The sequence below is a fragment of the Myodes glareolus genome, chromosome 6 (genome assembly GCF_982192425.1).
Source record: "Myodes glareolus chromosome 6, mMyoGla1.1, whole genome shotgun sequence".
Classification (NCBI taxonomy): Eukaryota; Metazoa; Chordata; class Mammalia; order Rodentia; family Cricetidae; genus Myodes; species Myodes glareolus.
In genome coordinates this window covers 51,105,408-51,116,047 of record NC_142031.1, presented here as the reverse complement: position 1 = coordinate 51,116,047, position 10,640 = coordinate 51,105,408, and the positions used below count along the sequence as shown (strand labels likewise).

Here is a 10,640-nt window from a genome sequence, read left to right as displayed (position 1 = left end):
GAAACCTTCGTTGCCTCCAGGTCTGAAGGACAGCTCGACCCCTGTGGTGTTTCCCTCTGCTTCCCACGAGGCACATGTGTTTCCTTAGGCTCCTGTGCTCTACAGTCTCATAGTTTATGTTCACCCTTTTCTAGAGGCCCTCAGAAATGAGAGCACAGTCACACCTTTTCCTAACCACAGCCTCAATTTCTGAAAGGAAACTCAATCACTCCATTAAATTGTTTTTAATAAGAAAATAGAAAAGTCCCAGATTAGAAGTTATAAACAATATGAAAGACAAGGAAACCAAAGCATGTGCTGTATTTGATTAATTAGGAAAAAATAGAATTCACATTTAAATGACATATAATTCAATTACATAATAAACATGTAAGCATTTAATATAAAACTAAATAATTCAAATTCCCTTACCCCCTACTCCTTTCTCAACCCAAATGCCAGTCCCACCTGGGACAAAGGGAGAGTCGCCAATCTGCCTGTGGGAAGTCATTCCTTCTAAGAAAGAGTAAGCCGTGGCTTCTCGCTCTCCTACCGGACTCTTTGCAAAAATAAAATTTGTATTTCACGAATGCAAGCAGTAGACTGTGGCGTCGCATCACTGTCTGTTTGAGACAGGCTGGATGGGACAGTTTCAGAGGACCCTGAGTTCCCATCACCACGGTGGCTGGTCAGAGCTGTATCCCATTGTCAGATTCAACAGTCTGACCCATCTGTGAAACTAGTGATGTCTTTATTGGTATCACAACTATAGGCTCATTATAAAACCACACAAAGTTGCAACATTGTGCAGGAAAGATTGGTTCCTTAAGAAAATAATTTAATTGCTTGTAGCACTCTCCGGACTCATTTTAGCTGTTGCACAGGTATCTCCTTGCCATACTCTGGCTGTCCATGAACCCAGGGTCCAAAGAGGCCACCTTGGCGGCAATGAAGGAGTGGATACAGTGGAGGATGGCTGTCAAGTCCTGGAACTCCAGCTCCTGAGGGGAAATGAAACGGGACTGTGGTCACTGGGAAGATGCACTATGGCAACATTTCAGCAAACTCAGCTCTTTGTGCATTCCAAGACTCTTTCTCCAAATAAGCACAAATACACATTGAAACAGGTAATGTTAAAATTAAGGCAGCATAGCAGGATCCACACAGATTTAAAAAGATCGATATACTGTCATTTGTATTGATACTCTGACAATTCAGGATGTGTGTCCTTGATCTCCATACAGGGTGACATGCAATCCCTCTATTTGAATTCTTCCTTAGTTGTGCTGTCTTAGGTAGACCTGAAGATCAGAGTTATGATTTCTGTCTTCACCACAAGCTGGAAATGCCAGGGCTAACAGTGACATTTGGATGAGAGTTTCATGGCGGCGGAACTGGCTGTTTGCTTACCCTGGTTGCACATGTGCATGCTTCCATGTGTGATTTGTAATGGGTATTTTTGGAAGGACAACTAGAGCCCTGCTGTTGAGTAGCACACATAGGGAGAGACCTTGGTTGCTCCTCACCCAGTTGTCATGCCAACGAAAGGAAGAAATGATACTCGAGACTGGGGTTCTTTAGGAGATTGTGGACGTCACCACCATAGAGCATATGAAAAATAACTTAAATTCCTAGGTCTTACTTCCACACCTTAAAGCTTGCAAATACCAATGGAGATCAGAGGACAAGTTTATGGAGCCATCTCCCTCCTTCTAGCATGGTTTTGGGGATCAAATGCAAGTCACCTGCCTCGGAGCCATCTGCTAGTCTGTGGCATTATTCCTTTCCTCACACACTTCCCCAAATGAAGTCCCCAGCCCAAACCAGCAAAGTTGGCAATGAGTTTTCAAGGCTTAACGTAAGTTGAACAGTCTTCAAATGTCATGATGTTATTGGGAAAATCAGTCTTAGTATCTTGGAATACAAATACATCCCAACCTGCTATCCACCCAACAGGCAGGGGAGACGTTCTGAATGTATCATTGATGCTTTTTTTAATCTCTTCTGTATTGGTTCAATATGGTGAAGAACAGCACAATGCCCTTAAGGTGACTTCATCGACTGATACCCTATTTATTCAGTTTCAGCAAAATTCTATCATAGTCTAATCTGCCGAGACAACACCACAGGTTAAGCTTCATTTTCAGGAGGACGGCTCACTTAGGCTTGTCAGACCCCCAGTTGTGCTCCTTGAAGCCTGACCAGGCAGGACCTCTGGGATAGCAAGTCAGTCCCCCTCCCTACAGGAGGGATGGATGCTCTCCACAGGTGTGAAGACCCTCCCCTGCCACTGAACCCCTGTGGGTTTTACTCAGGCACTTCTCTCCCTAAGGCAAGGACTCCATACCAGAGGAAACCATCCTCTACCTTTTTTTACAGAAGACTGGGCCCAAAGGCCTCTTTTGTTATCTTTTCCATTCCTTTTAGAAACTGCTCCTGTATCGACACTCAGGACCCTCAAGCAACCAGAGAACAATGGGAGGGTAATGCAGGAAAGTGGAAAGGAGATTTCCCTTGGAAATAACCAAGAAGTTGGGCTGCTGTGCAGGAGAATTGTCTGTATTCTGTCTGTCTGTCAGTCATGTTTTAAATAAATGCTGATTGGCCAGGCAGGAGGTGTAGGTGGGAAAACCAGACAGGAAGTGGAAATGATGCAAGGAGAGCAGGAGAATTCTGGGGAGGAGGAAGTCAATTCCTCGCACTCTTGCCCAGATCACCAAAGCAGCAGGACGTGAGCTGCCCTACTGAAAAAGGTACTGAGCCACATGGCTAACATAGATCAGAAAAATGAGTTAAACAAGATGTGAGCGTTAGCTAATAAGTAGCCTGACCTAATGGGCCAATCAGCTTTATAAATAATAGAGATCTCTGTGTTTTTTTACTTTGGGACTAAACAGCTGGGGGAACGGGGCGGAACAGAAAACACAAACAAACAGCCCCCTCATGTTACACTGCTGGCCCATGGAGAGAGTGAGCCAGGTGGAAAATGAATCCCATGGTGTCATATCTGGCCAGAGACAGAAAGGACATGGGGATGGAGTCTCTTATACTTGAAAGCTGTCCTCCACTCCTTACGCCTGTGACCAAAGGGTTCTCTTTTCGGTCTGCCAATGTAAGAGCCTCCTTTGCATGCAGGTGAAGCTTAACCTTGATTTTACCTGCACGAAAGAATATGTTACTTTGATCTCTCTCTCTCTCTCTCTCTCTCTTTTTTTTTTTTTTTGGTCTGAGTAATTAACAAGATATTCTAGATGCTTAGGGCTCCCTTTATATTGCTAAAGGCTTTTCACTGTGAAGCCCTGTACTTGCTGCACGGTGCCGCCATTCTGGGTGTTTGCAGGATCCATGAGTTACTGAGCTCCTTTGCCCAACATCAACCATGCAGGATCCTTTTGTTCTCCACACACCATGAGACGGTGGTCAGGATTTTTTATTTGTTATGATTTTTTTGCCAGAAGAGAGAAAGACCAAGTAATAGTCTAGAGCAAACACAAGATTCTTGCAAGCTTAGCAAAACTCGACTTCAGTCTGTGCCTGCCTCCCGGTAGTCATCACCTTCTCAAGGGGACAAGGAGAAGGACAGAGCCACAAAGCCCACAGCATGTGCGCGCCAGCAGCTGGGCTTTATGTATGGGGGCTGAAAATTGCTTTACAAATTCCTACAATTTACTCAATAACAGCACGGCACACTGGAAGCGGCAGCCAGATGGCCCCTGGCATTGAGACACAGATCCCAAAGCAGACTTGGTGTTTTTCTGGCATGGTAAATTGAAGCCACATCAAAAGATTTTGAGAAGGCTATCACAAGAGAGTGGCTCCCCGCGAAGTCTCAGTCGAGAGCGTTCCTATCCAGGAATCAAGTGTAAGCTTCTGGAGCGAGAGTCAGTGTTGATCCAAATACAGAATCTGAACATTTCACAGAACACCCTTGGTTCAGCCAAGGGTCAATCATGATACCCGCGGCTCTGCTTAGATCCTAAGCAGACGCTGCCAGCAGGGCCATCCCGAATTGCACCTTTGTAAGTGTTGTTAGCCAAAGCCATGTTTGGCTTCTGTTGAATATGACATCAGGGTGATCCCAGTGCTATCTCTGCGACTGCCTCTCCCTGTTGGCCCTCAAACTATGTCACAGGTAGTGGCGGGCTGCCACCTTCTACCTGCTGAGGAAGAAAATCTGTACACTTGAACAGGAATTTGTACAGCAGGGACATAGCATCCTTCTCCAAATTTGTCCTACAGGCCTGAAATTATAAAGATAATTATAAATAAGTTATAATTATAAATTATAATTGTAAAGATAATTCTTTTTAAAAAACAAGTTGGGAGAAAAGCAGGGAAAGCCAGATAATATCTGTAACTATAAACTGTTGCTTCCCACACCAGTGAGGCTGTTTTCTCCAGGAGTGACATAGGTACTTTTCAAACATACTTGACATTTTAAGAATTGGGGCCTCCAGATGGCCACTGGCCACCAGTGCAATAGAGCCATGAGAAGCCGAGATTCTTGGTGGGATGTGATATATTATACTGTTTTAAATAAAGGTACTTCTGTATTTAATGATAGCTCATTGTCAGTGGAGCCCACTCTTCAGTATTGCTCAGTTTCTGAGGTGAAGAAGGCAAATCTGGAAAGAAGTCCTGACTGATGACTTGTGCCTGCTTACCTGTCCCAGCACAGCCTGGAGCTGAGTTGATGGCTAATGTCTTTGACACAGAGATGCCACCTTGGAATTCAGACTCTGGTCATTCCATTGGTTGACTGTGCAGGCACACAGTGGGACACTGTTAGTTGCTCCCAATGTTTCTGACTTTTGTTTCTTGCTCTGGTGACAATAGTCTTACCAGGATTGTCTTTAAGTTATAAATGACTTACCACGTGGCTAATACATTGTCTGAAAATTTGCTCAATGAATCTGGTGGGGTTCTGATTAAATATAGTGCACGGTTGAGCTGGGCAGCCAGGAGACTGTGTATCTTGGTGGTAATAACCCTGTCAGTGAAACCGTGACCCCACACCATCCTCAGCATCCCTGTGTGATGAACTAAGATGGCAGAGAGCAGAGGACCATCACTAGAGCAACATCAGTGTGACGTGGATATAATTTCTTTATCAGCATAATAAAATAATCAGCCTCAAAGCTACAATGTAAAGTGAGATAAGAGTCAGAGGCTACCATTTCCAGTTTTCAAATGAGGAAATGGAGGTTTAAAGCAATCTTCCAAAGTGACAGGGCCAATTAGTTGCAGAAATGTCACTTGTGCCAGGGATCCAAGAAGCCCCAGGGGCTTCTATGCTGTCCTGATAGAGTTTTAAGAATTTGGTACTATAGTGTCAACAAATGCAAGCTGTCTGAAATGGGAGATACTCCGAGCAACCCTGCATCACCAGGACTCCTGAGAGTCTCTCAAGGGCGGTTTCAGCTTTACTCAACCTCCTCACTCTCTGGCTGTCTCTATCCTGGGAATACCCTGAGGACTATGTGTGCTGTTGAAGGGACACTCAGGTGCCATCAATTGGGAGGAATAGGGAACAGGGCCAGTAACCCCACAGTAAAGGTGCCGAGAAATAGAAGAGTCATTTTGATGGTACGTTCCCATGCATATCAATCCTTGAACAAACATTTCTGCTTTTGGACAGAGGTATGGATAGAGGCATTCCAGAAAAAGACAGGAACCAAGGACCAAAAGTCAAAGCAGGTGGTGACTGTGGGTCTGTGTATGGGTAGCATCAGGGAGAAAACGTGCTGAGTAGGTACTGGATGTCCCTAAGGTCATGGCACAGAACCACAAACACCACTCTAAGGACAACCCTCCAGGAAGCACAGGAAGCCGTGGATGGAGGGTGTTTAGGAGAGAAACAGAACGGTGTCTGTAGGGCAAGGACATGAGACAGAAGGGGAGTCTTTGGGATAGGAATTCCCTTCAGGAGAGGACAAGTGCCCACGAGAAATGATGAGGGCATGAGCTAGATCTAGAAAGGAAGTCAATGTCAGCTTTGAGAGGGCAGATATGCACAGGAATCGGGTTGGTGTTTGTTGGCACAACCCAGTTGAGAGATCCCCAAAGGCACCAGGACTGCAATGAAAGGGGTGTACTCCAGAAATGGTGAGGTAACCAATGGAAGATAGATAGATAGATAGATAGATAGATAGATAGATAGATAGATAGATAGATAGATAGATAGATGAATAGATACAGACAGACAGACAGACCGGCACAGAGACAGAGATGCACAGAAGAGACAGAGAGACAGACTGAGGCCAGAGGGGGAGGATGGGAGCAGGAAAAGAAGGGACGATCAGCTCAAGGCACAGACTGGAGCTGGAGGGACTAATGGAGAGTGTAAGAACAAACCACTCTCCTCAAAGGAGTCTCTTCTCACTGCATTTGGAATTTACTTGCATCAGCTTGGGTAGACTGTCTGTGGTTTTACTTTCTGAGTCTTAGCTACATGTAGCTCACTGCAATATAAAAATACTGGAGATTTCCAGAAGTCAACAATTGGTAAGTTTTACGTTGCCCACCGATCTGTGTGACTGGATGGAGTCACACACTGTTTTCTCTGCCCTACCTGGGGTGTGAGACATCCCTCTCTCTAGTGTCTACACACTGGCTACCCGGGATGTGAGACATCCCTCTCTCTGTGTCTACACACTGGCTACCCGGGATGTGAGACATCCCTCTCTCTGTGTCTACACACTGGCTACCCGGGATGTGAGACATCCCTCTCTCTGTGTCTACACACTGGCTACCCGGGATGTGAGACATCCCTCTCTCTGTGTCTACACACTGGCTACCCGGGATGTGAGACATCCCTCTCTCTGTGTCTACACACTGGCTACCCGGGATGTGAGACATCTCTCTCTGTGTCTACACACTGGCTACCTGGGGTGTGAGACATCCCTCTCTCTGTGTCTACACACTGGCTACCCGGGATGTGAGACATCCCTCTCTCTGTGTCTACACACTGGCTACACTGCCTGCTGCTAGTCATTTGGGAACCATCTGTTATCAGATCAACTATCACGGTACCGCAGTGACCCTTATCATTACGTAATGGTGACCAGAATGTAGAAGAATGGTGATATTGGCAATTCAGATGTGACAATAAGAAGTCATAAAGTGCTTCTCTTAAACAAAATAAATTTAAGTTTATCATAAAGTTATATAGGAATACTTGTATGGCATACAAAGGAGGAAACACAGGTACAAAGATTTCAGTTTTAAATTAGCTACTTCTCATCACTGTCACAGGGTATCTTCCAGAAGGAACTTAAGGGAGGGGATTTTACTTTGGTTCTAGATTTCAGGAGATTGCAGTCCACCATGTTAGGCCCCAGGACCTAACATGATGCTCATAGTGACAGGATTGTGTGGAGCTGTGGCAGCTCTTTAGAGCTTGAAAGATCAGAAAACAGAGATCTCAGCCAGAACCAGAAGCAGATATATAACCTTCAAGTCCTACTCCAAGCAACTCAGGTCTGCTAACTAGACTCTGTACTGAAGTCTATACAACCTCTAAAATCAGCACCACCAGTTGGGGCCCAAGAGATCCAACACATGTGGTGGACATTTCAGTCTCAACTCAAACAGGTACCTATTTGTGGCTTCTCATAGCCACTGGGTAGAGGATATTTTAAAACATGACCCCTGGAAATAGCCTGTCATCTCTTCTCCAAAGCTCATATTTGTTCTCATTGGTGTTCTATTGCTTGAGATGACATTATGGCCATGGGAAATCTTATAAAAGAAGGTATTTAATTAGAGGGTTTCTTACAGTTTCAAAGGCTTAGTCCATTATCATCATGGCAGGGAACATAGGAGCATGCATTCATGGTGCTGGAGAAGTAGTTGAGAGTTTCACATCCTGATCCACAGGTAGAAAGAGACTGGGCCTGGCAGGGGTTTTTAAAACCTCAAAATTCAATGCTTCCTTCAACATGGCCATATTTACTCCAACAAGGTCACACCGCTTAATCCTTCTAATCCTTTCAAATAGTTCAATCCTTGGTGACTAAGCACTCACATATATGGGCATAGATTCAAACTATGACAAATATTTTAAAGCCAAGTGTTTGTTTGTCAGGAATCCTAACACCTGGTTTTAAAATATTTGCCGTCACCTTCAACATTGGCTCTGTAATCCATCTCTTCTAGACTTTCCCTGGTCACATCCTTTTCTAAAAGGATGTTTATTTTTAATTATGTGTATGGTTGTATGTTTATGCTGGGGTATGTACATGTGACTACAGATACCGCTAGTGGTCCAAACAGGGAAGCAGATTCCCTAGAGTTGAGTTATAGGCATTGCAAGCTGTAGGGCATGGGTCCTGTAAAGTGAACTTGGGTCCTCTACAAGAGCGGTATGTGTTTTTAACCACCAAGCCATCTCTCCAGCACCTCTGGCTCACATTCTTAATTTTTCTTTTTTAGCTAATAACAGAATTACAAATTAATGTATTTTATTGACCATGGCAGGATGTTAAATAATCAAACAAACTGACTTCTACCAGTGACCCTGGCTCTATCACTTTTGCTGTTTCCACATATTTTAAGATGAACGACAACCCGTTGGCAAGGCTGTTTTTAACTAATTCAGTTTTTGCAGTTCGCAGGGGATCCAGAATAACTCAGACACATACTGAGAGCGCGAAAGCCAGGGAGGAAGAGTGCCCGCAGTTTCACATTTTTTTTTCTGTGCTGGTAAATATTTTATTTGGAAATTTCCAAGTACTGACAAAGATAAATAACTCTTGCCCATTTTATTCGACCAAGGTCAATATCTTGAAGGACAGTATAGAACTTCTCTCATTTTTCATTTAATGTTGAAGGGTAAAATATTGATAGAGATGCACTGGAAAGATACCTTCGGGTTATTGGGAAGTTCAAATAGTTTACAAATGCAAGAAACCAGCGGCTGTTCACGCCCCAGTATCTCCTTTGCCCCTGGTACATCATTAACCTCTGTAAGGCTGCCCAGTGCAGTCCCTTGTCTTTCCTTCCTGTTCTAGGAAGGACAGCAGGGCGATAACCTCCATCCACCCCCCTTTTTGGGAGGGAGGCATACCAGCACATGTGCGTCTGTTTCTCCTTTAAAAACATAGTTCTCAGATTGACTTTTCGTTCACCACTAACACGGATGATGCTGCTCTGAACCCAAATCTTCAGCCTTCACTCATCTCCAGGGCCAGCGATCAATGAGAGCACACTGGCATTCCAAAACAGGGATGGAAATTGGGTCCAGCTGTCTCTGCTTGTACAATCTGTTATTTAATAAACTATAATTAGAAGCAAAATGGTTAATAAAGTGGACGTAGAAGGACTAATCTAGGCGGTTTCCTTGGATACAGATAAAGTGAGTCTACAGCACGTGCAGCGAGGTCAGCCATGCTTCTGGGTGCCCAACACACACATGTGTTGTTTGTCCATGGGGACAGGGTGCCCTTCGTATGTGGAGATCAATCCTTTGATAAAGTTCCCAGGAACTCAATTAGCTTTCTAGATAGTGCCTATTTCCAGACGGAGCCTCATCTCTGTGATGCTTCAGCCTACGCTCACTTCCAGTGATGGGGGTTCTCTGTCTCTCCTCAAACCTGACTGGTACCCAGAGAGTGGCATCTGTCCTGTAGAAGGGACCCTGGACACAAGAACGTGACTTGGGGAGCTCTCAGAGCTTTCTGATAATCTAGCTGGGTAGCTTTTCCTTGTCACTAGTAAAATCTTTAAATTTTGATTAAAGATTAAATTTTAAACAGACAGCATGATTTATTATTATTACCTCCAAAAAGCTCATAGCTCATTTCTGATTTTAAAAAAAGAATCATTTCTAAAGAATGGGATGTGCTGGTCCTGAAACACACTGTATGTGTGTTGTACTGAGTTTAACTGATGGTGATTGTTGCAAGCACACCCCATGCTTGCCCACAAAACAGGCTTCTGCCTTGGAAAACGATGTCCATGTCAAGAATCGGGCATGTGTATGTGTGTTTAAGGGCTCTGGACCTTGGCTCCAGGCCTGATTTCCAGCAGGATGTCAACTAGCTCCGAGTGGCATGACCAGAAAGAAGCCTTGTGGTCTCTAGTGGGTCATCAGTCAGCTTGCTTCTCCATCTTCCTTATCTATCAGGCACGGCGATGAGAATCCCACTTGGGCATGCCTTGCTGAGTAGGGAAGACAGGCAGAAGAAAACATAGCGCTCATCTGAGATTCTGTGCTCACCTCCAGTTCATGTTACAACCTAGTCCCCTGGGATAGAAGAACATGTTGGAGATGGTGGGGGTCACATGGATGGGGCCCACATGATGGCATTTTTGTTCTTGTTTCAAAATCCTCCCACTAAGTAAGGGCACAGAGAAGGTGGTATTTGTGAACCAGGAAGCCTCAGATACCAGAGGCCAGATCTGACTGGACCTAGGACTTGAAGCTCCCAGGACTGTGAACCAAGCAGTCCTGAAATCCAGCTCCATGCTGGCACATACCTGGTGTCTTCCCGTGCCTCACTTTAGAAAAGCATCTCAAACCCTCTCTTACTAGTGTCTAATTATGCCAAGCTTTTCCTGCTTTGGCCTTTTTTCCTTCCTCCTTATAGCTCATGGGCAAAAGATTCATGGATTTCTTTAGGAACAGGCTCCACAGGCACTTGCTACCTTGCTGCAGGAGC

General features: G+C 44.7%; 1 protein-coding gene across 5 annotated transcripts in view; it reads right to left on the bottom strand.

The window, feature by feature from the left end:
- Positions 1-209: 209 nt before the first annotated feature.
- Positions 210-10,640, bottom strand: part of Sntg2 (syntrophin gamma 2) — a 204,355-nt gene continuing 193,924 nt past the window's right edge. For 4 of the 5 annotated variants that reach the window (XM_085690810.2, XM_048439847.3, XM_085690812.2 and 1 more), the window contains one exon: positions 210-980. In XM_085690810.2, coding sequence (XP_085546936.2) covers positions 849-980 — 132 coding nt within the window. In that variant the 3' untranslated portion in view covers positions 210-848. Of the gene's footprint in view, positions 981-9,006; positions 9,243-10,640 lie in introns of those variants that run through there. The other variant, XM_085690809.2, reaches the window with a different exon arrangement.